The sequence below is a fragment of the Vipera ursinii genome (assembly GCF_947247035.1).
Source record: "Vipera ursinii genome assembly, chromosome: Z".
Classification (NCBI taxonomy): Eukaryota; Metazoa; Chordata; class Lepidosauria; order Squamata; family Viperidae; genus Vipera; species Vipera ursinii.
The window spans coordinates 3460271-3487326 of NC_139517.1; the positions used below are offsets into that span (position 1 = coordinate 3460271).

General features: G+C 52.2%; 1 protein-coding gene and 1 long non-coding RNA gene across 2 annotated transcripts in view; one reads left to right on the top strand and one right to left on the bottom strand.

Annotated features, from left to right (window-relative positions):
* Positions 1–27056, bottom strand: part of LOC310649446 — a 313283-nt gene that overhangs the window by 107280 nt on the left and 178947 nt on the right. The window lies entirely within an intron of this gene.
* Positions 4215–25800, top strand: ZFHX2 (zinc finger homeobox 2; the record flags this gene model as incomplete). Its single annotated transcript, XM_083377267.1, has 10 exons — positions 4215–6624; positions 7242–7711; positions 9539–9770; positions 11879–11944; positions 11989–12044; positions 13088–13957; positions 16036–16236; positions 17326–17458; positions 20873–24334; positions 24931–25800. The coding sequence occupies 10 exons, from the start codon at positions 4215–4217 to the stop codon at positions 25764–25766; spliced, it is 8736 nt and encodes a 2911-aa protein (XP_083233393.1). The 3' UTR covers positions 25767–25800.

The window sequence follows — 27056 nt, forward strand, 5'->3', positions numbered from 1 at the left end:
TAGGAGGGGGTGTCGGAAGATGGCCTGGTCCCAAAACCTCATCCTTTAAACATCTGGAGCAAAATTGAGAGCATTTTAAGCAAGCATTGGCAGGATCCAAGGGATGTTCCTTTGGTTTAGCAACTGAGCCGCGAAACCGCCATTTAAAAAGAAACCAAGTTTGCAAATGGCTCAAGGGTTGTGTCAATGCTGGATAATCCCCAGAATTTAGCCCCGTCTGGAAATTCACCCTTTTTCGATCATCCAACGCTGGGCGTTATTGAGAGGTAGAATACCTTGGTGCAGTGTTTAACCCAACTCAATACAGATAGTCCTCGTCTTAACGACCACAGTTGCAAAACAAGACGGTTGTTAAGTGAGTTTCGCTCCATTGGGCCACCACCCCGGTCGCTGCAGTGAAGCAAATCACTGCAGCTGATCAGTGAAATCATTTGGTCATTAAACGAATCACACACACCCCTCGCCCCCATTTGACTTTGCTTATCGGGCCCCTGCTGGGAGGTTGACAGATGGTGATCACTTCGCAACCGCCCTAAGTCCTTGCCAGTTGCCAAGCCTCCGAAGTTTGATCACGTGATGCTGCAACGGTCGTTAAGTGTGAAAACGGTCCCTTTGTTCAGTGCCGTTGTAACTTTGGTCGTTAAACGAATGGTTGTAAGGGCCGTGCGTAAAAGACTCTGTAGAAAGGCAGATGATTGATTTTAACCTGATTTTTGTTCGTTTGTTTGTTTTATTTTTTTAAAAAGCGGCCGAGCGGAGTGATTCAAATCACCCCGAATCTTAACAAGAAAAATAGAAAAATCTCAAGATTGAATGGCTGGATTATAATGTGTTTAGGAAAGGGGTCGCTCAGGTATTTGCTGATGGACAGTTAGATTAAGAGCAATTTTAGCAATCGCGAAACAAAACAGCCGTATCAGAGGAAATGGCTTTGAATACACCTTGTATTATTATCACACCCACACACCTGCCCCCCCCCACCTCCGGGAGCCATATTGGACGAACAGGGAAATATAAAAACTCAGGCAGATACAGAAAAGAAACCCCAATTTTCAAAATGACAAGCCGTCCATCTCACCGTCTTCTCAAAATTCACCTTTCATTCACCTTTGAAAGTAAAAAGTGAAAGAAAGAAAGCAAAGATAAGCGAGTTCTATGCCGGTTTGGTCAACAACAAAAAAAGTCAAAATGGAGGCTGCAGCCATGAGGGGAAAGTTCAGGCTTGGTCCTTAGTTGTTTTGTGTGGGTTTTTTTTTTTTGGACGGTGTTTGCAGGCCCTCGGATAAAACCGAAAGAATTGTAGTTCCGCAGATAGTGCTCGACTTAACGGCTATTCGGTTAGCGGCCGTTCGAGGTTACAGGGACACGGAAAAAAGGGGAGTTGTGACCATTGCAGCACCCCTGTGGCCACGTACTCAAAATTCAGTCTTGGGGTCACGTGACTGCTCATCTTCTGACAAGCAGAGAAAGTGCAGAAGCCAGATAACGACCGGGTTACTAATGGCGGCAGGGATTCAGTTAAGGACCGTGACAAGAAAGGTCGTAAAATGGGGCAAAACTCAACCATCTCGCTTAACAACGGAAATTTTGCGTTCAGTTGAGGTCATACGTCGTGGACTGCCTTTGCTCAGTTTTAGCTCATCTGGAGAATTTTAGGAATGGCTTTAAATCCGGAGTGGGCAATTAATTTTTCTAAAAAGCCGCAAGGGAAACTGAGGCTGTCATGGATAATCCTAAACTGAGAAACTGAACTGAATTATGCTCAATGTTAATTTTATCGCTTTATAAAAAAGCAGTAAACTGCAGGTAGTCCTCAACTTATTGCATTTCTGTTGTTAATATATATATATATATAAGATATATATTTAACATTATATATATATATATATATATATATATATATATATATATATATATATATATATATATATATATATATATATATATATATATATATATAGATCTAGAGTCTCGGGTTTCTTCCCGCGTTCCTTTCATCTTCAGATGAAGATGAAAGGAACGCGGGAAGAAACCCGAGACTCTAGATCTACACATACAGACACCCGCGAGAATCTACGAAAACATATATATATATATATATATATATATGTTAAATGCTTGTTAACTATGTCATAGTTGCGACTACCACCTGTGGACGGCCTGAGTTTGGGCTGATACAGGCAAGAAAAAATTTGGGCCAGCAAGGTGTTCAAAAATTATACGTGTTTGTGTGTGTGTGTGTGTTAAGTATTTGTCAAGTCTTTTTGAATACCTTGCTAGTTAAATCTTCTTTCCTGTTTTAGCCTAGCCCAAGGCTATCCGCAGGCTATAGTCACAGCTTACAATTCATTATTTGTGTATTTGTGTATTAGCAATTTGAATAATTTACACACACACACACACACACACACACACACACACATATATATGTTAAGTGCTTGTTAAGTATTTAGAATACCTTGCTAGGCCCCAAACAGGGGCAGTCTCCCTTTAATTCTTTGTTAGCAATCCAAAAAAATTTACGTGTGTGTTTGTGTGTGTGTGTGTTTGTGTGTGTGTGTGTGTGTGTGTGTGTGTGTCTGTGTTTACGGCCCATTTTCCCTCCCTTTTTTGCCATGGTTGTTAAGTAAATCCTTGCAGTTGTTAAGTTAGTGACACGGTTGTTAAGTGAATCCGGCTTCCCCCATTGACTCTGCTTGTCAGAAGGTCGCAAAAGGGGATCACCTTCCCCACCCCTGGGACACTATGACCGTCATAAATGTGAGCCGATTGCCAAGTATTAGAATTTAGATCACATGACTTTTGGGGATGCTACAACGGCCGTAAGAGTGAAAAACAGTTGTAAGTCACCTTTTTCATTGCCGTAACTTTGAACGGTCACTAAACGGACCGCTAAGTCGAGGACTACCTGAAGAGCTAAGGAACCGTGCATAGGAAGGAGTGAAAATACACAGGTCTGAATACCTTGTGGACAATCAGAAAATATATTGTGCGGCACTCACACCTCGTACCCCATCTTATCAGTTGTCAATGTGCTGTTAATTTGCACAGCAAATCTCTGTAAGGAACCGCTTTTTCCCCTACAGGCAGTCCTCGACTTACAATGATTGCTACCAGAAAAACCGTTGTTAAGCAAGGCGGTTGTGATGTAAACCATGTCACATTTTACAACTTTGCCACGGTTGTTAAGTGAATCAGTGCAGTTGTTAAGTTAGTATCCCGGTTAAATGAATCTGGCTTCTCCATTGACGTTCCTCGTCGGAAGGTCGCAAAAGGGGATCACCTGACCTCGGGACATAGCAACCCTCATAAATATCAACCGGTTGCCAAGTGTCTGAATTTTGACCACGTGACCAAAGGTTGTAACTGTGAAAAACCGCTCGTAAGTCGCTTTTTTTCAGTGCCGTTGTAACTTTGAACGGTCACTAAACAAACTGTTGTAAGTCGAGGACTACCTGTGTTGGAAAATCCATTATTAAGCAAGGCGGTCATGATGCGAGCCGTGTCTGGTTTTACAACCTTGCCACGGTTGTTCAGCGAATCAGTGCAGTTTGTTAAGTGAGTCACATGGTCGTTAAGCCAATCCGGCTTCCCCCCCCTGTAGACTTTGCTTGTCAGAAGTTCGCGAAAAGGGATCACGTGACCCAGGGATGCTGCGACCATCATAAATATGAGTCGGTTGGGAAGTGTCTGAATTTTGATTACGTGACCGTGGGGGATGCTGCAACGGTTGCAAGTGTGAAAAATGGCCGCCGGTCCCTTTTTTCCCCAGTGCCGTTGCAACTTTGGATAGTCACGAAACGAATTGTTGTATATCAGGGATAGGCCACCTTGGCTCTTTTATGACTCGTGGACTTCAACTCCCAGAATTCCTCAGCCAGCATGCCTCAGCTTGGAAACCTCTCCCTTTCCCCTCAGCCTGGCTGGCTCAGGAATTCTGGGAGTTGAAGTCCACAAGTCATAAAAGAGCCAAGGTTGCCTACCCCTGTTGTAAGTCAAGGACTATCTGTAACACTTCCTACAATACCTGTGTTCCTCGGACAGATTGCTAGCTGTATTAGCCACAACGCTAAACGCATATTAGAGTAGAGGACCGTTTTCTCCTCTTGTGACAGGGCGGGATTCACACATGCTTGTCTCCTCTTGTTTTTCATTGCAGGGTCTCGGCTCCTGTGCTGAGATGATCCCTCCGCACTCCTCCCGCCTGTACCGCCATGGACGCCCCCTCTAACTCCTCCTCCTCTTCCTCCTCCCACTCCTCCACTGCTGTCCCCCCGGCAGACGGACAGGATGACCGGGCCGCGGTTCGGCCTGCTCAGGGCTCTCCTGCCTTGCCATCCACCAAAGAACCCCCCCTCTGGGATCCTTCCACATCCCCCTCGCCCTGTCCCAATGACGTCGTCATGAGGCCCTGCGCCAGTGCGCAAGCTGCAGCGCTCAGCTTGGCCAAGTTCCCCGCCGCCATCTCGTCCACCTCCTCACAGCTCCAAGCGGATCCCAGCCCCCCCTTGCCAAATCCGCCCCATTTCCCTCTAGGCCCGCCGCTAGCCGAAGATGGGGTCCGGCCGCAAGACCGCCGAGACGAGGACGGTGGGCGTGAGGCCCAGCTCTTCTTTGCTCCCGACGGCTCGGCGTACCTCCTCGCTAGTGGCCACGTTCTCTTACCAAAGGGCTCCCCCGTCACCGCCACTCCTCAAGTGTCCATTCTCCACATCCAGGACAGTGGAGGTCCTAACCAAGGCTTTATGTCTGCTGACCAAATGTCTCAGAATACCTCAGCGCCAGGCGAGGTGATCCCTCAAGGCGCCTTCTACAGTTACCGACTGGCCGGGGCCCCAGCTCAAAGTACATCTGCCAAAAACGCTGCCACCAAATCCAAAGATGACCCCACCTCCCCCGTGGAGAATGAGGAAGCCCCCCGTGGCCGAGACAAGACGATGCCAGGGGGTCCTCTCTGGCTCTGCCTGACATGCCGCCTCTCATTCAACCAGGGCCGCACCTTGGCATCTCATGTCCATACGGTGCACGACGTGCAGCTCAGCAACGAGAAACACCGGGACTTGGATGGAGGGGCTTCGGCTGTGTTCCAGGGCACCGACCTGGGCTTCCTAGAACCAAATAACCCCACCACCGAGGCAGACCTCAATGCCAGAATGTGTAGCAGATGGGTGAATGTAAAGGAGGAGGAGGAGGAGGAGGAGGAGGAAGAGGAGGAGGAGGAGGAGGAGGAAAACGAGAAGAGGAGCCCAGAAAGACGATGCGAGCCATCAGATACCAAAGATTCAAGGGTCGGCGGCACGCACTGGGTAATCAGGTCCATGGAGGAGAAACCAGAAGAGAAGGAGGAAGAGGAGGAGGAGAAGGAGGTGGTGGCACAACTGGATGAAAAGAAAAAAGAGAAGGAACTGCTTCCAGACCAAAGTTCAACAGCGACATCAAGCGCACCCTTGGCTGCTAACACCGCTCTCTCAGAGACACCGCTGACCGAGGCCCCAAATTCTGACCACACGGGGCCACCCCAGGAGGACGTCAACAAGGAGATGACCAACAACAAGGTCCCGAAGGAAGGACTGATACACGAGGTTCCTTGTGCGGACCTAGTGGCCGAAATCAGCAGGGCCGAGTCCGTTCCCAAAGCCAACAGCGTTCCCGGTGATGCCAACCGGACGTGCGTTGGGCTGGCCCGCGACATCAGCCCCACCGACTTGTCGGACAGCCTGAGCAGTGGAGCGATGGCCAACGAAGTGGTGACAGTTGGGTTTGAGGTCAACAACGGACTTGGGAGCAACGGCCACAACGGTGGAGGAGGAGCCTCGCTGAGCTTCGGGGAAGATTTTACGGCGATGGCGTACTCGGGGTTGACTCTGTCGGGCCACATGTCGCTACTGCATTCGCGCAACTCCTGCAAGACACTCAAATGTCCCAAGTGCAACTGGCATTACAAGTACCAGCAGACTCTGGACGTGCACATGAAGGAGAAACATCCGGAGAACAACAGCCACTGTGCCTACTGTAGCACCGGTGGTCCCCACCCGCGACTGGCCCGTGGCGAAAGCTACAACTGCGGTTACAAACCCTACCGCTGTGAGGCCTGCAATTACTCCACCACTACAAAGGGCAACCTCAGCATCCACATGCAGTCCGATAAACACCTGGCCAACCTACAGGGCTACCAAGCCACGGGTGGCAGTGGAACACCGGTGGCTCCTCCGGTGGCGCCTTCCCCATCCTCCCCCGAGGAGAAGGAGTCGAAAGGCAAGTCGTCCTGGCAATGCAAGGTGTGCAGTTACGAGACCAACATCTCCCGTAACCTACGGATCCACATGACCTCCGAGAAGCACATGCAGAACATGTTGTTGCTCCATCAAGGGCTCCCGTTGACCCTACCGGGACTCCTGGGACAACCTCAAACCCCTCCTGGAGGCAAGGCTCAGTCCGAGCTCTTCCCGTTCTACGGGGCACAGGCTCTAGGCCATGCCCACCACTCACATCCCCACCAGGCCCACGCAGGGAGCAACCCACCTCTGCGGGCAGACAAACCCATGGAACAACCCCCACTCTTGCTCAACGGAGGCTTCCAACATCTCAGTGCAGCAGGCCGGAAGATGGCTACCTTGGGGGCAGGTAAGAAGAACCTTCCAACTAGTGGCTACCATGCCTGATGTCCACGTGGACCTCAAGGTTTTGCCCACGAGGACCCTAAGCTTGACCGTATTCCCTGTCCTGTGGTTCATCCATGGTCCACCGTGACTTCAGAATCTCCGCTGGCATCTTGATTTATCTCTCTCTTACATCCGTGGACATCGTGTCTATGTGACGTAATGTGTTCTAATCCAACTTTCTTTTCCATGTTGCGGTAGCAACCTCAATTTTTAACTAGCTTAGCAACAGCGCAGATGCGCCCCTTCGTAGTGCTTTACGGCCCTCTCTAATCTTGACAGAGTCGGCCTGTTACCCCAACAATCTGGGTCCACATTTTACCGCCCTTGGAAGGACGGTCAGGATTGAACTGCTGACAGGGAGCAGTGACATACCCTGCAATATTGGATTCTAAACACTGAGCCCTAATTTCCCCATAATTCTCATTCCTTCGTAGCAGGGTTTCCCAACCGTGGGAACTTTTAAGAACTCTGGACTTCAACTCCCAGAAGTCCAGACTTCTTAAAAGTTCCCACGGTTGGGAAACCCTGCCCTATAGATACCCGAAACTCACACGACCACTTTGTTTCTCCTCTCTGCAGCCCCCGCCTCTCTCTCTCCTGACCCTGCTCCCCCCTCCTCACCGCCAGCCCAATCCGGACCCGATCTGCTGGGCCCCCAGAGATTGTTCAGCTGCTTGGTGTGCCAAGTCTTCAGCACCGACAGCCTGGACACCCTCTTGCGGCACGCCTCCGCCCCGCGCTCCCTACCCGAAGTGGAATGGAAAGAAATCTCCGGGGACTTGCACCGGTGTCGGCTCTGCGCGTACGGCACCCAGCTGAAAGCCAACTTCCAGCTTCACTTGAAGACCGACAAGCACGCCTTGAAATACCAGCTGGCCGCTCACCTGCGGGAAGGGGGCAGCTTGAGTGCACACCTGGGGGTGGAGCTGCCACTGGGACCGCCCCTTCACCTGCATTGCAACCTGTGTGAATATGAGACCAACAGCAAGGAAAAAATTCAACTTCACGTGGCGGGCACCGGCCACCAGGAAGCCTTGCAAGGTTATAAGGTACCAAGACGGGGAAAGAGGCAGAGAAAAGTAGGATGGGGAATAATAGTCAGTACAGGTAGTCCTCGGCTTAATGACCACAAGGCAAGGGAGCCCAGAATTTGATGTTGCTAAGTGAGACACAGACCGAGCGGGTTTTGTCCCATTTTACGACTTTCCTTGCCACCTTCGTGAAGTGAATCGCTGCAGTTGTTAAACTTAAGTCATGCAGTTGTTAAGTGGATCGGATATCCCCCGTAGGCTTTGCTGGGTGGAAGGTCGCAAAAGAGAGTCACGTGACCCCACAGGAACACAGCAACCGTCATAAATAATGAGCCGGCTCTCAAAGCATCCGAATAATGTAAAATTACCTGACCGCGGGGGATGCTGCAACGGTTGTGTGAAAAAACAGTCAGAGGTCACTTCCCCCCTCCCAGTGCTGCTGTAACTTTGAACAGTCACTAAACGAACGAACTGTTGTAAGTCGAGGACTGCCTGTATAAGTGTTCACGAAAAGAGGTGCAGCAGATGTCCCCAAAGGACATTGATTAGGTTGAACATGAACCCTAGAAAAAGTGCAGAGAAGAGCAACACAGATGTTTAGAGGGCTGGAGGCCGGTTGCTGGAATTGGGGATGTCTCTAGTTTAACGAAGAGAAGGACGGGGGGCGGGGACATGATAGCAGTTATTCCAGTATCTCAGGGGCTGCCCCAAAGAAGAGGCAGTCAAGCTATTCTCCAAAGCACCTGAAGGCAGGACAAGGAAGTAACGGGTGGAAGATAACAGGATAACAAAGTTGGAAGGGACTTTGAAGGTCTTCTAGTCCAGAGGTCCCCCAACCTTTTGGGCACCAGGGACCGGTTGCGTGGAGAGAAGTTTGTCCGCGGACCGGAGGGTGCGTGGTTTCGTGTGCTGCCTGCATTTTGCGGATTGGGCTTTGCTTGTTGGTGCAGCCCGGTTGCTGGTATGCTGCAGCCCGGTACCGGTCCAGAGACCGGGAGTTCGGGACCCCTGTTCTTAGTCCAACCCCGTGCTCAAGCAGGAGTCCCTACGCCACAGCGGCTCCCGACCTTTTCTACACCCTGCGCCCCCTGAACGCTTCCGAGATAATTCTCGCACCCGCTTACCAAAGTTCGAAATAACGGCCACCAATTCTGCAGATGCACTCCCAAGTTTTCGCACCCCCTGGAATACCGTCTCGCGCCCCCGGTTGGGAACCCCTGCCACACCGTGCCCGACAAGTGCCCGTCCAGTCTCTTCTTCGAAGCCTCCCACGATAAGAGCGCCCGCAACTACTGAGGGCAAAGCCGTTCCACTGGTTCGTTGTCTTCACCGTTCGGAAGTTTCTCCTTCGTTCCCAGTTTTCTTCTCTCCTTGCTTGTTTTTCCCTCCGTCGTTTCTTTGTCCTGCCTTCTGGTCCTTTTGCAAAACAGATCATTAAAGAGAAACCCAATCCAGGGGGAAAAAACCCACAAACAAACGTCCAGACAGCGAGAACAATTAATTAATCAGCGGAACGGATTTTCCGGGTGCTCCATCACAGGAGGTTTTAAAGAAGAGATCGGACAGGCAGTTGGCCGGAATTAGGGCGATCTCTCCTGCTTGAACGAGGGGAGGTGGGTGGGTTGGACTAGAAGACCTCTGAGGTCCCTTCCAGCCCTATTCTAGAAAGGGGGTAGAGATGAAGGCCTCTACAAGTAGGTTTTAAGTGCAAAGCGGGCATGGAGAAAAGAGGGAGGGAGAGATCAGTAGTGAGACCTAGTGGGTACTAATCCTAGGAATGTTGATGGGGAAGGCCCGGGGCTATTCTCTTTGGAACCCACAATCCCTTTCTCGCTTCTCCCCTAGTTCCTTCTGGAAATGGAGACCAGCTCGGCACCCCCACCCGCCTCCGAACCCACGCACTTCCGCTGCCTCCTGTGCCACGCGGACTCGCCCAGCCGCCTGGCCATGATCCAGCATTTACGCGCGCCCCACCACCGCGAGGCTCACGGCCAGTGGCGCCTCCAGCTCCTGCAGAACGGCGAAGGCACCCTGGGTCTCGAAAGATACGTCTGCTTGGTGCCCGCCAACGCCGCAGGTAACCGCCGCTCGTGGGGCGCTGGGTCCCAACGGACGCGAAGAGGCGCGATTTTTGGGGGTGGGTGGGAGATTGACGGGCGGGGAGCAGCAGGGAAGGAGCCGCCGGCGCGCCACCAGGAGGAGAGCTGCGCAAGGGGGCATTTTCTCGTTCCTGAGGGTGGGTGGGAATTGAGACCCCCCCCTGTCCTCCCCAGGGGGGGTTAGCAAACACTGTGCCATTTCTGAAGCCTGCTGAGGGTTTTAACTCCGGGCCTCGCTCCGTGGGTGTCGGGAGTGCAGAACCGCTGAGCGTGGTACGTTCCCGTCCTTCCTCCTCTCTTCCAGCCCCCGCCGGCCTCCTCCTCTCAACGCCGCCCCCCCCTCCCAGCTTCATAATGGATTATGACAGATACTGGGGGAGGTTGCCTAGCAACCTGCAAGAAGAATGAAGGAGAAGAGAAATGAGACCGAGATATGTACGCAGACCACTGCCGGGTAGATGTCGAAGGGGAGGGGGTGGAAGGAAATATATATATATATATATATATATATATATATATATATATATATATATACATATACATATACATATACATACATACATACATACATACATACATATATATATATATCCCTCCCTCCCCCCAGCTGAGGCTGCCCACCTTCCCCTTCCTCCCCCTTTCCCATACCGGGAAAACTTACCCAAGCCGTGGCGGCAATTGGCCGCCTTCCCAGCTCCGATTTATTGCTTGCAATCCACCTGACCTTGCCTCCTTACCTGGCAGCGGAAGTCAACAGGGATCAGCAGGACGGGATTTTTTTTTAAAAAAAAAAAAAATAGAGGGGAGGGGGTGCCGGTGGGGGGCACGCATGATTGAAAGCGGAGTGACGGCTCAGGACCCAGGGCCAAAAAGATTTCCCCTTCGGCAGAAGAGGTGAAGGGACGGCCGGAGAGAACGGTCCGGGGCATCCAGGCTAAAGCCGCCGATTGAACGGGGGGGGGGGAGGAACCCGGGAAGGCTTAGGGACGCGGGAATTCTCGGCGAGCCCTACGTGTGGCGAGGGGGACTAGCACCTTGTCAGTGAGAAATGGGGGTCTTTGTATCCTGGCGGGCGTATTGAGCGGTGTTAATTGAGTTGCCGATGGTAGCCGGGCCGCGTCTATCGGCCAGGGAGGCCAGCCCGTTCAATATTAACGATCCCGCTCAGGTTGAGAGTTTAATTAGTCGCCGATGAGGATAAAACCCTGCAACGTGCGTCATTCAGGTTTTTCCACAGCCTTCAGGATGGGATTCCCGCTCTCTCTCTCTCTGTGTCTCTCTCTCTCCCTTCCTTTTCTCTCTCCCTCCCTCCCTCTCTTCCTCCCTCCCTCCCTCTCTCTCCCTCCCTCTCTTTCTCTCTCCCTCCCTCCCTCCATCTCTCTCTCTCTCCCTTCTCTCTCCCTCTCTCTTTTGACATCTTTTCGAGTTTGTGGTTCTTCCAGGCCCCCTGGCTGGTGAAAGACAGGACGAGACATGTTAGCTTACGCAAACTTGGTTTGCCGCCTTAGGGAAGTGGGGCACAAACCCAGATCAGGTGACAAGTTCCAGGAAGATGGGGGGGAACGGTACTTCCAGCACATTGGAAAACCACCCACCACAGGTGGTCCCCGTCTTAACGCCGCCGCAAGCGAGCCCCGAATTTCTGTTGCTAAGCGAGACGTGGGTGAAGCAGGTTTGGCTCTTTCCTGCTGCCGTCGTCAAGCGGATCGCTGCAGCAGATACATTCGCAACCCGCTGGTGTGCCTGTACCTGGCTTCCCCCGTTTGACTTTGACAGACAGGCCGCAAAAGGGGATCACTGCGACCGTCACAAATAGTTTCCAAGCGTCCCATTTTGATCGCGGGGATGCCGCAACCGTCATAAGCACGAACCAGCCGCCAGGAGGTAAACCACGCGACGCTGCGACGGTCATGGGAACAATGGCCATAAGTCACTTTTTTTTTCTCTCCCGGTGGCGTTTTGACTTTTGAGCCGTCGCTAAATGAACTGTTGTAAGTCGAGGAACTACCTGTGTTCGTTTGGGAGAACTTCGCGTCTGTCCTTTCAAATTTTACCTTTATTCCCATCTTGTTCTCTCCGTTTCCAGGGAAGGATTCTGTCCTGGATAGCGTAACCCCTGAAAGAGAAAAGCAGAATAAAACATGGATCGCCGGTGAGTAACTCCGTGGGGTAACGCAAGCCACGTGCCCCCTACAGGTAGTCCTCTACTTGCGACCACAATCGAGCTCCACCTTTCCATCGCTAAGCGAGACGTCTCTGAATTGCACCCCCTTTGACCCCCTTGCTTTCCTCGGTTGTTAAGTAAACCACTGCGGTTGATAAATTCGTAGCCCGGTTGTTAAGTGAATCTGGCTCCTCCCCCTCCCCCCCATTGAGTTCGCCGGTTGCAAAAAGGGGGAAATCACGTAACCCAGAGATGCTAGCCGCCGTCGTCAGTATGAATCGGTTGTTGAGCATTGAATTTTGACCACGTGATCGTGGGGATGCCGCGAGGGTCGTCAGTGTGGGAAAATGATCATAAAGTCAGTTTTTTTCAGCTGCCGTTGTCACTTCAAAATGGTCACTAAACGAATCGTGAGTTGAAAACCTGAGGTATTGTGGTCGATCAATGAAAGATGGATCTTTTTTGGTCCTCCAGAGCCCCGTTTTCAAAATGCTTGCAAAACCCCCACGGGTGGGGACTCCCAGTTGGGGGACGCCCCGATCCACTGAGAGTTTTTACTCAATCACGGTCTGAACAACAAGCCAGGATTTTGGTTGCTTCAGTTTGGGGCCAGAAAACCTGGATCTGATCAGTGCAAAAATTTTTTTTTTAAAAAAATATATTTTGGAGAGGAAAGGAAGATGGGAAGAAGGGTGATTTGCACCTGGCTAATTCTCAACTTAGCAACCATTCATTTAGCGACCGCTCGAAGTTACGACGACGCTGACAAAAGCGAGTTAGGACCGTGTTGCTGTTTTTTTTTCACACTTTAACCGCCGTTTTGCCGCGTCTCCCGTGGTCGCGTGATCGAAATTCGGACGCTTGGCAACCGACTCGTGTTTATATGACGGTGGCAGTGCTCCTTGGCGTCACGCGATGCCCTTCTGACCGGCCAAGTCCAATGGGGAAAGCCAGACTCCCTTAACGACTGGGGTGTGTGGGTGGGACTGACTTAAGCGTTGCAGGTTCTCACTTAAGGACCGTGGCAAGCGAGGTTGCAAAATGGGGCAAAGCTCCCTTGGCGAGGGTCTCGCTTAGCGAGAGAAACTTTGGGCTCAGTCATAAGTCGTAAGCTGAGGAGTGTGTGTGTGTGTGAGAGAGAGAGAGAGAGAGAGTTGCACACCCCAATCTCTCCCTTCCAGCTTCGTGCAAATTGCACACTTGGTGGCCTGCCTTTCTTTTTCCTTCTTTCTCTTTTTTTTCTTTCTTTCCTTTCTTTCTCTCTCTTCCTTCCCACCTCTCTCTTCCCTTCCTTCCTCCTCCCAACCTCCCCCTCCCCATTTCCTTTTCCTTCCTTCCTTCCCTTTTTTCTTCCTTCCCCTTTTCCTTCTTTCTCCCTTCCCCCTCCTCTCTATTTTCTTCCTTCCTCTTCCCTCCCCCTCCTCCCAATTCCCTCCCTCTCTTCCATCCTTCCCCCTCCCCCATTATTCCCTTCCCTCCCTTCCTTCTTCCTCCCTCCCTTCCCCTATTTCCTTTGTTCCTTCTCTTTTCCTTCTTCCTTCCCTGTTCCCTTCCTTCCTTCTTCCTCCCTCCCTTCCCACTCCTATTTCCTTCCTTCCTTCCCGCTTTCCTTTCCTTTTTCTTCCTTCCTTCCTCCTTCCTTCCCTCTCCGTTCTCTCCCTCCCTCCCATCCTTCATTTTCCTTCCTTCCTCCCCCCTTTCTTTTTCTTTCTTTCTTTCTTTCTTTCTTTCTTTCTTTCTTTCTTTCTTTCTTTCTTTCTTCTTCTTTCTTTTTCCCTCCCTCCCTCTTTCTTTCTTTCTTTTTTCTTTCTTTCTTCCTTCCTTCCTTCCTTTCTTTTTCTTTCTTTCTTTCTTTCTTTCTTTCTTTCTTTCTTTCTTTCTTTCTTTCTTTCTTTCTTTCTTTCTTTCTCCCTCCTTTATTGGCCAAATGTATTTTTTTTTCCCTCCACAGATTCCGAGGAGAGTGAAGTGGCAGCTTCTGCCAGCGCGGGAGACACTACGGTGAGCTGATCTACTTCTTGGGTTTTTGTGGGGAGGGGAGGAGGGGCTTCTGCCATCGGTTCCCCCCCCCCAACGCCTGCCTTCCACCCAGATCTTGGGCTGCCTGGCCTACACACACACACAAACACACACCCCATGCCGCCCTTTCCCCCAAAGTAGCCCGGCTCTCCCTCCCAACTGCCAGCAGGAGTGCAGATGTTTCTGAATTAAGACTAAAATTAATTAGCGTTGTCTGCGGAGGCGGAAAGGGGGGGCGGGGAGGGGCGAAGAGAGGTGCTTCACCCACCCAGCGCCAATTGGGTGCAGTCAACTGTGAACGGAGGAGGTTAATCAGAGGACCGCCAGGCACTGTGGCTGCCAGCCTGGCCGAGGTTTTGCTTTCTTTCTTTCTTTTTATTTATTTTTATTTTCCTCCCGTTTCAAATTATAATGACGGCCTGGCGCTTTATACCGACAAATAACAGGCGCTCCCGTCGGCGAAAACGGGTTTTAAAAAAGCTGCTTCCCATTCCATTCTCAGCTTCCGGAGCCCTTCTGGAGGGCTGGGCGGGGGGGGGGATGGCTAAGGGTGTGGGGGCATCCAGGGGCCGCCGGATGACGGCCCCGATTTGCCCTTTCCGGCAGTCCCACTTTGTTCCAGAAAGCCACCTCGCGGTTGCTCTCCGCTTTTGTTCAGATTGGAAGCTTCCGTCGCTCGTTCATTTTAAGAGTTGTGTTTTTTGTTTTTTTTAAAAAAGGAAGGAAGGAAGGAAGGAAGAAAAAGAAAGAGAGAAAAAGGAAGGGAGGGAGGAAAGAAGGAAGGAAGGAAGGAAGGAAGGAAGGAAGGAAGGAAGGAAGGAAGGAAGGAAGGAAAGAAGGAAGGACGCTGTGCAGAAGGGTTCGGGATAAGCCTGAATGGTTTTCCAAATTGGAGCAAAAATACAAATTAACTCCTGGCTCTTAGGTGGCGGGTTAAGAATAACTCTGAATTCCTTCCTTCCCTCCCTCCCTCCTTCCTTTCCTCTCTCACTCCTTCCTTCCTTCCCTCCATTCTTTCGTCCCTTCATTCCCTCCCTGTCTTTCCTTCCCTTCCTCCTTCCTTCCCTCCGTTCTTCCCTTCCTTCCGTCCCTCTGTTCTTCCATCCCTTCATTCCCTCCCTCCTTCCTTCATTCCCTTCTTCCTTCTTTCACTCCTTCCTTCCTTCCCTCCCTTCTTCCGTCCCTTCCATTCCCTCCTTCCTTCTTTCACTCCTTCCTTCCCTCCCTTCTTCCGTCCCTTTTTTCCTTCCCTCCTTCCTTCCTTCCCTCCCTTCTTCCGTCCCTTCCTTCATTCCCTCCTTCCTTCACTCCCTTCTTTCCTTCCCTCCCTCCTTCCTTCCTTCCCTCCCTTCTTCCGTCCCTTCATTCCCTCCATCCCTTCCTTCCTTCCCTCCCTTCTTTCCTTCCCTCCCTCCTTCCTTCTTTCACTCCTTCCTTCCTTCCCTCCCTTCTTCCGTCCCTTCATTTCCTCCATCCCTTCCTTCCTTCCCTCCCTTCTTCTGTCCCTTCCTTCATTCCCTCCTTCCTTCTTTCCCTCCTTCCTTCCTTCCCTCCCTCCCTTCCTTCTGTCCCTTCCTTCCCTCCGTCTTTCCTTCCTTCCCTCCCTCCTTCCGTCCCTTCATTCCCTCCATCCCTTCCTTCCTTCCCTCCCTTCTTCTGTCCCTTCCTTCCTTCCCTCCTTCCTTCTTTCCCTCCTTCCTTCCTTCCTTGTGGACGCAAGGGAATCTTGGCAGGCAACTCTGATGGCCTGTGACAATCACCTTATCACACGGATCTTTGAAGACTTGTAGACTTCAACTCCCAGAATTCCCCAGCCGGCCATGCTGTTGCATGCCAGGTGCATGTGAAAAATAGATAAATAAATAACCCGGTTGCAGCCACCATCGTGACGATTTTTTTTCAGCCTCTCCCAGATGCCTCTTGGGAAACGGCGGTTGATGGAAGCCAGCTCTCCTTTTGGGGGGCGACGTGATCCGTTTGAGCCCGTTCTGGTCATCCAGCTAGTCACCTTGTTTTAATCGCTTCTGCTTTTCTCTTTCCATTCTTCTCGCGCTACCCAGGTCTTCTGCTGCCCCTACTGCAACTACGTCGACCAATCGGCCGAAGCCGTGAGGGCCCACACCGTTTCCCAGCATGCCGTGCAGCCCAAGTTCCATTGCCCGCTGTGCCAAGAACAGCTGGTCGGCCGGGCCAACCTCCACTTCCACCTCAGCCACGTTCACAACGTGGTGGCCGAATGTGTGGAGAAGCTGCTGCTGGTGGTGGGTGCGAGGGCCACAGGCCTCCCAGGGAGGGGAGGGGGGGAACCTTAGCTGCCCACCCCCCCAACATTCAGTCCGTTTCTCTGCCCGCTGGACTGGGGAGAAGCTCGACCTGTTGGATGCCTACGGACACGGTTGTCCCAAAGGTGCTTTTTTTTTTTTCAGGAGGCACCTGGACTTCCTTGTTTTTTCTTGGAAGAGGTTTTGCTTCTCATCCCAGAAGCTTCTACAGGTTCAGGGGAACGGCAGCATTTATGCTCCTTTGCAGTCATCTGGTCGTTTGCATTCTTTGAGAGGATCGTTGAGGCCACTTGGAGGTTTTATCTGTCTCTCCTCAGGGTCACTTGAGCGGTGCAAACGGGCGTGGAGCCTTCTTGGAACTGCTGAAAGGACCGTGTGGTAGACTGGAGATAGTTGGTGTCGTGTCCCTCCCCCTCGGTTGAGTGAGGGGTGCTCAGTTTTGACCGAGATGTCCTCTTCGACCCCCCTCGTTCAAGCCAGCGGTCCTCTCTGTCCAGAATGGGGACACTGCTGTCTTCGAAGGAGCGGCCTTGGTCTTCTAAAGGCAGACGGGCGGCCGAATTTGGTCCCGCTGGGTTTGTTCTCCTCTGGTGTGCCATGTGTTTGTGAAGGGGTTGTTTTGTTTCCCCCAGTGTACAGCTCTGTGTACAGATCAGTCTACCGCACGGTCCTTTCAGCAGTTCCAGGAAGGCTCCACGCCCGTTTGCACCGCTCAGGAGACTCTTGAGGAGACAGATAAAACCTCGCAAGTGGCCTCCACGATCCTCTAAAAGAATACAAACGACCAGATGACTGCAAAGGAGTATAAATCCTTCCGCTTCCCCACCATTTAGTCAGAACCCGAAGAAGCTTCTGGGACGAGAAGCGAAACCTCTTCAAAGGGGAAAAAAACAAAGAAGGAAGTCCCGTTGCCTCCTGGGGGGGGGGAAAAAGCACTTGTGGGATAACCCATTGAATGAGTGCCTGTCTCACGGGATCGGAGAGGGAATTTGGCGCTAAGGGACGGGGGAAGATGAGCGACTTCGATGGAGGGACATTTACTGGGTCCTGTCTCCGTTTCTACTTCAGGCCACCACGGTGGAAATGACTTTCGCCACCAAGGTCGTTCCCGGGGTCTCTCTCCCTCCTGACCCACCCAAACCAGGTGGGACCCTCGGCGTAGAACAAGGGGCTGGTCCGGAAGCCCCCAGCCCCTTCCTTGGTAAGTGATTGATTGATGTCTTCATATTTTTTTTAACCTTACCTTTGTGAACACGACTCCCGTTTTATTCTGCTTTACAGGTAAGTTCTCGGCTTAAAACCGCCGTTCTTTTTGGTGACCGGTCGGAGTCGCAACGGCAGTGGGAAAAGTGACCGAGGGCTTTTTCTCGGAATTAAACCACCCAGGCAACGGCCCCATCGCGATCGAAATTCGGAGGCTTGGCAACTGACTCGTCTTTATGACGGTTGCAGCGTTCCTGGAGTCGCGCGATTTTTTCCCCCCCTTTTGTGACCTTCTGACAAGCAAAGTCAAAGGGGGGGAAAGCCGGATTCGCTTTGCAACTAAATTACCGACTTTAACAATGACAGTGACCGGCTTAAGAAAGGTCGTAAAACGGGGCAAAGCTCACTTAACAACTGTCTCATTGAGCAACAGAAATCTTGGGCTCAGTGTTGGTCATAAGTTGAGGACTATTTCTATTTCTTTATCCTCGCCTTCCTTCCTCCTTCTTTGTCTTCCTCTTCCTCTCTTCTTCTTTAATCCTCTTCCTCCTTTATCTTCCTCCTCCTTATCTTACTCTTCCTCCCTTCCTCCTATATCCTCTTCCTTCCTCCTTCTTTATCCTCCTCTCTTCCTCCTCCTTTATTCTCTTCATTCCTTCCTCATTTATCTTCCTTCCTTCTTTAATCCTCTTCCTCCTTCCTTCCTCCTTTATCTTCCTCTTTCTCCCTTCCTCCCTTTATCCTCCCTTTCTCCTCTTTCCCTTCCTCCTTAACTTTCCTCCTTTATCCTCCTTCCTTCCCTCTTCTTTATCTTCCTCTTCCTTCCTTCCTCCTTTATTCTCTTCATTCCTTCCTCATTTATCTTCTTCCTTCCTTCTTTAATCCTCTCCCTCCTTCCTTCCTCCTTTATCTTCCTCTTTCTCCCTTCCTCCCTTTATCCTCCCTTTCTCCTCTTTCCCTTCCTCAACTTTCCTCCTTTTCCTCCTTCCTTCCCTCTTCTTTATCTTCCTCTTCCTTCCTTCCTCCTTTATCTTCCTCTTCCTCCCTTTTTTATCCTCTTCCTTCCTCCTTTCTCTTCCTTCCTCCTTTATTATCCTCTTCCCCCTTTACCCTATTCATTCCTCCTCCTTTTCTTCTTCCTTCTTTCCTTTCTCCTCTTCCTTCCCTCCTTCATCTTCCTCTTCCTTTATTCTCTTCCTTCCTCCTTTCTCTTCCTTCCTCCTTTATTATCCTCTTCCCCCTTTACCCTATTCGTTCCTCCTCCTTTTCTTCTTCCTTCCTTCCTTTCTCCTTCCTCCTCTTTCTTCCCTCCTCCTTTAACTTCTTCCTTCTTCCTCCTCCTTACCTTCCTCTTCCTCCCTTCCTCCTCCTTTATCTTCCTTCCTTTGTGCTCCTCCTCCTCCTTCCTCCTCCCCCTCCAGCAGTTTCACTAAACTTTCATGAAATTAGGATACGCAGCTGGTCCTCGCTTAGTGCCCAGCTGGCCATTATGACATCACAGCATCTCGCCATCATGTGATCTTCCTTTGGAGCCTCCTTTGCTGGCTTCCGACAAGCAAAGTCATTGGGAAAGCCAGCGGGAAGTCACAAATGGCCGAAACTGAGTCTTTGACTGAAAGCCATTCGTTTAGGGACCGTTGAAAGCTGCAGCATCCCGGGATCATGCGGTCACCATTTGTGATCTTCCTTTCTTTCCTTCCGACAAGCAAAGTCAACCGGGGGGGGGATTCACTTAGAGACCATGTGATTCACTTAACAACCACAGGGGTTCCCTTAATCGTAGGAAAAGTTGTAAAATTGGGCGCAGCTCACTTAACGACTGTCTTGCTTAGCAACAGAAATTCTAGTCTGTTGCAGTTGTACTATATATACTACTTGGCCTTGTTTCATTTATATCCTGGGTTGTTAGGGGTTTTGGGGGGGGGGTTGGGCTGGGGAGGATATGCTGAAGAAAGGAATCTGGGTGGGCAGATAACTTCTCGGGCTGCGTGAAAGAGATTACTTGTGTATCCGGATGGAGATTTAGTTTGATTTGACAGGTTCTTCTAATAGCAATGTATTCCGTGGAGAGCCAGTTTGGTGTCGTGGCAAAAGCACCCGGCTAAAAATCAAGAGGATGGTGAGTTCTAGTCCCGCCGTATTCCCCAGAACCAGCTGGGTGAACCGCAGGCCAGTCAGTCTCCCCGAGCCCTGGGAAGCAGGCAATGCCAACGTCATTTCTGAAAAATCTCGCCAAGAAAGAAACTGTGGGGACGAAGTTCAGACGGTCACCCGAAATCAGAACTTTTCACCTTCAAATGTAATGAATTGATATAAATGCATTTATTTTATCTTGACCCTGGGAGTGGAGGATGACTTCTGCCTACGACTTTTTTTGGGGGGCGGGAAGGCGATTTATTTGTTTTTTGATGTTCCCATCTTTGTTGTTCTTTATAAATAAGTTGAAGGTGGCAAACCTACCTAATAGTTCTTCCTCCTCCTCTTTTCCCCACAACAACAACCCTGTGAGGTGGGTTGGGATGAGAAAGAGAGACCGGCCCAACGTCAATCTGCTGCTTTTCGTGCCTAAGGCGGGACTAGAACTCAATGTCCCTTGGTGATTGGCCCAAAGTCACCCAGCTGGCTTTCAAGCTTAAGGTGGAACTAGAACTCCCAGTCTCCTTTCATGCTTAAGGTGGAACTAGAACTCCCAGTCTCCTAGTGATTGGCCCAAAGTCACCCAGCTGGCTTTCATGCTTAAGGTGGAACTAGAACTCCCAGTCTTCTGGTGATTGGCCCAAAGTCACCCAGCTGGCTTTCAGGCTTAAGATGGAACTAGAACTCCCAGTCTCCTCTCATGCTTAAGGTAGAACTAGAACTCCCAGTCTCCTGGTGATTGGCCCAAAGTCACCCAGCTGGCTTTCAGGCTTAAGATGGAACTAGAACTCCCAGTCTCCGTTCATGCTTAAGGTGGAACTAGAACTCTCAGTCTCCTGGTGATTGGCCCAAAGTCACCCAGCTGGCTTTCATGCTTAAGGTGGAACTAGAACTCCCAGGCTCCTGGTGATTGGCCCAAAATCATTAATCTGGTTTTCATGCTTAAGATGAAACTAGAAATCTCTCTCTTCTCGTGATTGGCCCAAAGTCAACCAGCTTGCTTTCAGGCTTAAGATGTAACTAGAACTCACCGTCTCCTGGTGGTGATTGGCCCAAAGTCACTCAGACACTTTTATGCCTGAGGCAGGATTAGAACTCAGTGGTCCCTTGGTGATTGGCCCAGAGTCAACCAGCTGGCTTTCACGCCTCAGGCAGAACTAGAACTCACTGTCTCCTGGTTTCTAGCCTGCTGCCTTCACCACTAGCCAACACTGGCTCCCTTCTGTAGGGATATTGACAGGCCTGTAACTCTTTCCTCTCTTACCTGTCCTTTCAGCAGCACCAGCCACAGAGGAGAAAGCCTTCCCAACGCCGGTATTTTCCCCTGAAACCCCCCCACCCTCTGTCGCCGCCTCCCCACCTCCTAAGGAGCAGCCCGAAAAGTCACTTCCTGCCTCGCCACCCCCACCCCCACCTCCTCCTCCTCCTCCCCCTCCCACCGTCACTCCTCAAGAGCTGGAAGAGGACGACCCTTTGCATCCGAACCTGACCCCTGAAGAGCAGCAGCCACCGACGCCTCTCCTCGCGGACCCCCCCGAGGCCTCTCCGCACGTCCTGCCTAACCTGGATTCCCGGCACCCGCTGTCCTACCGCAAGGCCACCAATTTCGCCTTGGACAAATTCTTGGATCCCGCCCGTCCCTACAAATGCACCGTTTGCAAAGAGTCCTTCACGCAGAAGAACATCCTGCTGGTGCACTACAATTCGGTCTCCCATCTCCACAAGATGAAAAAGGCTTCCTCGGCCGACCCTTCCGTGTCGTCTCGGGGGGAGCCCGGCACCCCCGGGGCTCTCCAGCCCTCTTCGGACAAACCTTACAAGTGCACCACCTGCCGGGTCTCTTACAACCAGAGCTCCACCCTGGAGATCCACATGCGCTCCGTGTTGCACCAGACGCGCTCCCGCGTGGCCAAGATGGAAGCGGCGGGCAAGGCGGACGTGTCCCCAGCTGAACTGGAGCCTCCCAACGAGACCCCTCTGGAAAGCGAGGCCCCCAGTTGCGTCCAGGTGCCCGCCCTCCCGTTTCTCACGCCACCCGTGGCAGAACTGCCCCGTTTCCCTACACCCCTTTTCACCCCACCCCTGCTGCCCCCCTTTCCTCTGGTGCCGGAGTCCCTTCTTAAACTCCAGCAACAGCAGCTTCTGCTCCCCTTTTATTTACATGATCTGAAGGTGGCCCCCAAATTGGCCTTAGCCACGCCAACCCTGACCCTCCCCACCCCGTCGCCTGTCCTGCTCCCGCCCCTGCCCCCCAAAGAAGAACCGGCCCCCACGGCCGCGAGTAGCTCCAAGGTAGAGGCAGCTGAAGAGACCGAAGGAGAAGAAGTAGACGGAAGTCAAGCGGGGAGTGAGGCTTCTCGCACGGCAGCCAAAGCCCTTCTAGAGAATTTCGGCTTTGAGCTAGTGATCCAGTACAATGAGGGCAAACAAACCACCACCGTGCCCCCTACCGTGCCCCTGCGTCCCCCCGTGGGCAAGCTGCAGTGTGGCACTTGTGGGAAACAGTTCTCTAACATGCTCATCCTGAAAACCCACGAGGAGCACGTGCACCGGCGGTTCCTGCCCTTCGAGGCACTCAATCGCTACGCTGTGCAGTTCCGGAAGAGTTACGACAGCATGTATCCCCCACCTCCTCCCGTGCTCCCAATTGAGACAACCGCGATCACTGTTACTGCCGCAGCAGCAGCGGCAGCGGCAGTTTCAACCGTCACCACCGCCGTCACGGAGAATGCCCCTGTCACTGTGACGCAATCCTCCGTGCCGCTGGAGATTCCCTCTCTCTGTCCTCCATTTTTGATGCAACCCTTGCCGGTGGTCGTGCCCCCACCGGAAAAGGAGAATCCCTGTGTAACTCCCGAATGCCTGAAGTCTCTCTGGTTTCGAGGGGAGGAAGAGGAAGGCAAGAGCGCATCATCTGGAGTTCTGGATCTTCCCCGCGGGAGCTTCCCGGCAACCCGGCGTTTCTCTCGTACCAAATTCACCGAGTTCCAGTCTCAGGCTCTGCAGTCCTTCTTTGAGTCGAGCGCTTATCCCAAAGACGGCGAGGTGGAGCGTTTGTCTGGCCTTTTGGGGTTGCCCAATCGGGTCATCGTGGTCTGGTTCCAAAACGCTCGCCAGAAAGCCCGAAAGAGCGGTGGGAACGAAGCGAGCATGGGCAACTGTGGAAACGCCGCGGTGCAGCCGTCTTGTAAAAAATGTCGGACGGCCTTCCGCTGCATCTTTGAGCTGGTGCGCCACCTGAAGAAATGTTACAACGACGAGCTGGATGAGGGGGAGGAAGATGGAGGCGAGGAAGAGAATGAAGGGCCAGAGGAGGAGGAGGAGGAAGGGGAAGGGGACGAGAAACGAGAAATTTTGGGCCCTAGTGGGGATATTAAGACCGATGGCATTGGAGACAAACCCGTGGAAGAAGAGCAGCCTGTCCACTCGGTACCCCCAGATATTTCTAAGAACTACCCCTGTGATCAGTGCACCGCCGTATTCTCAAGCAGCGACCTCCTCAATATCCACCGCGTTAGTCACCTGCCAGCAGTTGGTCCTCCCTTGGCTTCGGCTGGCCCTCAACCTCCCCTCGACATGACCCCATTAGTATTTGGTGACCGCCCAGTCAACCCAGATCCTTCACGTGCCCAAAAGCGAAAACACGAGGATGGGACCTTGTCTCCCACTGGAAGCGAAACCGCCAGTGTGGTCGGGGGAGATAATGAGCCCCCCAGGGACAAGCGTCTCCGTACCACCATTTTGCCCGAGCAACTGGAGATTCTCTACCGCTGGTACATGCAAGATTCAAACCCCACCCGGAAAATGCTCGACTGCATCTCTGAGGAAGTCGGGCTGAAAAAGAGAGTGGTCCAGGTGTGGTTCCAGAACACAAGAGCTCGTGAGCGAAAGGGCCAGTTCCGGTGTAATACCAGTGTCACCACTCCAACCAGCAAGCCTCCACCAGCACAACCCAACACTTTCCCAAAGTTCAACCCTCCACCACGGGACACCCCTGTCCATTACGGTGGGTCCTTCACGCCCAACCTCCCTGTGGTTAACCTCCAGCCCCTTCTAACTAAGCCAGAAGTTGTCACGGAACCGCAGAGCCTGGAAGAAATGGCTGAAGAAGTCCCCAAGGAGCACGAAGACCGAAGCTTGTCTGGAGGAGAGCTGAGCGATTCTTCCTCCTCTTCCTCCTCAGCTGACCTGGACTTCTCTGGTGGCCACCGAAATCGAACGATGGACGGAAGTTCTGGAGAGTTTCACGATTCTTTGGGGCAGAGACGGTATCGTACCCAGATGTCCAGCCTCCAGCTGAAGATCATGAAGGTGTGCTATGAGATCTATCGAACCCCAACCATGCAGGAGTGCGAGGTGCTGGGGGAGGAGATAGGACTCCCCAAGCGGGTGATTCAGGTGTGGTTTCAGAACGCGCGGGCAAAAGAGAAAAAGGCCAAGGCTGCTTCCGGCGGGACCAGTGGCGGCGACGAGGCCCCCTCCGCTGCTCAGGCTCAATCTGAATGCCCCTACTGTGAAGTCAAGTACGACTTCTACGTTTCTTGCCGCGGGCACCTCTTTTCTCGCGGGCACCTAGCTCGGCTAAAGGAAGCCATCAAATCCCAACTCAAGAGTGAGAGCAAGTGCTACGAGCTGGTGTCGGACAAAGGAGCACCTTCCCCAACCAGGCTGGGAGTGCCGGTGACTCCTACTACAGCCGTACCATCTTCCCATGGGACCAAGCCCCCCTTTGTGCCAGGTGAGTGGGATTGCAGAACGGTGGGCATCCAAGGATAGTTGCAGAGCCTTGGAGTTGACTTGCATGATGGGCTTTACTGTACGATGCACTGTACTCTACAACGTGCTGTACGTTTACTGCAGAACGCCCTCCCTGCTGTAGGAACGCCCCATTCTGATCTTTCCAGGAACACCATTGATGTTCCATGGTGTCCTCCAGCATTTCCCCAATTTTAAGTTCCACCCCACGTTTGACCTGGAAGGTTGGCCTACTGCATTTTTATTTTCTGGTTTCCTTAATCCTCCTTTTCACTTTGGTACCTTCTTGCTCTTTTTTTTGTGAGGAGAGGGGGGGGACATGATTATATACGCAGAGAGCTGAGGAATTTCCCATCCTCCATTTTTGCGTCGAGGACTGCTGGCGGACTCCCGTTTCCTAGTTAGTGAGGTTGGGGAAGAGGAAGGTAGTCCACCTGCAAAGGCAGGAAGATGGTTTTGCAATTTTAACCGGGGGGGGGGGGGAGAGGGTAGAAGCATTTGGAAAAGACAAGACTTCCCCAAAGAGCGACAGAAGCCTCCCTCGATTCATCTCTTCTCTTTTTTCTCTCACCCCAACAGGCACGCCTGCTTCCTCGGCGGGGATCCTGAGCTCCCCTTTGACCTCCACCCAGCCAAGCCTCTCCTTACCTCAGCATCTGCCTCCCGAATCTGGCCAGGTCGGCCCCTTAACTGAGCCTGTTCCTGCTCCCGAGACCTCCCCAAGTGACAGTCAGGCTGAACTGACTTCAAATTCAACCCCGGAGCCCTCCTTGTCCTCTGCTGCCACGCTGAAGAACCTCAAGACGTTGAAGGCCGCAGTGCCGGCCTTGCTGGGAGGCCAGTTTCTGCCTTTCCCGTTGCCAGCAGCGGCCACTGCAGCCACCCCTTCTCTTTTCGGAGCGCAACTGCCCGGGGCGTACTTTCAGCAGCTCTATGGCATGAAGAAGGGGCTATTCCCCATGAACCCCGTCATACCTCAGACACTTATGGGGCTGTTGCCCAGTCCCCTGCTCCCCACGCCCACACCCGAGCCCCCCGTCGAGGTGTCCGAGGCCCCCGGCATCTCTACAGTCGACGTGACCCACCAGTACCTTTGTCGCCAGTGCAAGGCCGCCTTTGAGAGCGAGGGGGCAGCCGTCGCCCATCAAGCCGCGCTCTGCTACTTTGGGCGCCAGTCGCCGGCAACGCCGCCTCCACTGCGCGTGCCCATCTGCACCTACCACTGCCTGGCCTGCGAGGTCCTCGTGAGTGGCCGGGAGGCGCTGGGAGCCCACCTGCGCTCCAGCGCTCACCGGCGCAAGGCCAGCTCCACCACAGCAACCGCATCGGTGTTTGCCAAAGAGGAATCCAAATTACCTCACTCGGACTCCAATCCAAAAAGTAACTCTACCTCTACGACACTACTAGCTTTATAGAGATGGATGCTATACTGCCGCCAATGGAGAGAGATTGACTAGCGAACGAACCTGTGGGTGGGGTGGACGCCTGCGTGGACCACCCCCTCTGCTTCCACTCAACAGTCCTTCAAGGTTCATTTCAGACCCAGGTCCCCCCCATTTCTCACGGCCAGCCAGGAAGTTTTCTCAAGAGGGATGTTCCTTGCTGATGTTCCTCCCCAGGCTGACTTCAAGGGCCCAGGTCCCTGCCCCAATTTTTATTCCAAAGGTCACTCCGCCTCCACAGGGTGACCGGAGGTTGAGCCAAAGGGCAACCCGTCCGTTGAGGTCCTTCCTAAGCTTCATCTTCTTTAGAGGGTACCCGACTCAACATTGGCTGTTGCAGACGTTCTACTACTACCGTAGCTTTTCTTCACGCCGAACCTCTTCTGTCCTTCCTCCCATTTAGACATCTTCCCTAAGGACCTGTTGATGCTAATTCCCTACCTCTTTCCCCCTCTCCCAGGTGATGAGATTGTGTGGCCCGATCGAATGAGATCGACAGCCCGTGATCTCGCCTCTTCCTGCTTCCTCCGTCGTTCCTTCCCATTCTTTTTCTCTACTCCTGAGTCTTCCGCCTCCTGCGCTACAGACGGGTCCCTCTCTTGAAAAAAAAAAAAGGCTTCAGATCTACGTCTTCAACCTCTTTCCCACCTGCCGGGAACATCTCAAGAAGTTTCCTCCTATTTTAATGTTGCTGAGAAGCTGGGATGTCTCCCTCCTTTCGTAGCATCCAAACTACGTCGCCCATCTTCACATCGGCGTTCCAAAACTCTTGGCCCACGTGTCCCATAACTTCATTCGCCCTATCGCAGGTGGGCCCCGAACCCTCCCTCGACCCATCGGTGCTACCATCTATCTGATCTCTTTCACCTACCCCGTTGAAGACAGTTGCTGGCCAGTCTTGACGTCCACCCGACACTCTAAAGTCTCCTCTCTCACACACACACTTACACACTTATACATCGCCCTCCCCCACATCTTTCTCTTAACACTTAACCTTCTACTCTTTTACTGTGTTACCGCCTGGGGAAGAAAAAAAAAGGCCAAAAACAAAGAAAATGGAAAAGAATGGACAAGAAAAAGAAAAGGAAAAAAAAGAGATAAACCTGAGGAGATGAAATTTAAGATGGGGGAGGGATTAAGTGAGAAATTCAGTCTCCCCTGCATCAACCTAACACCAACCCTCAAAGCATGCGCTGCCCATTTTTGTATATTAATGACCGTCAAGGACGGATGGACAAATTCCTGAACTGTTGATGGATTTGA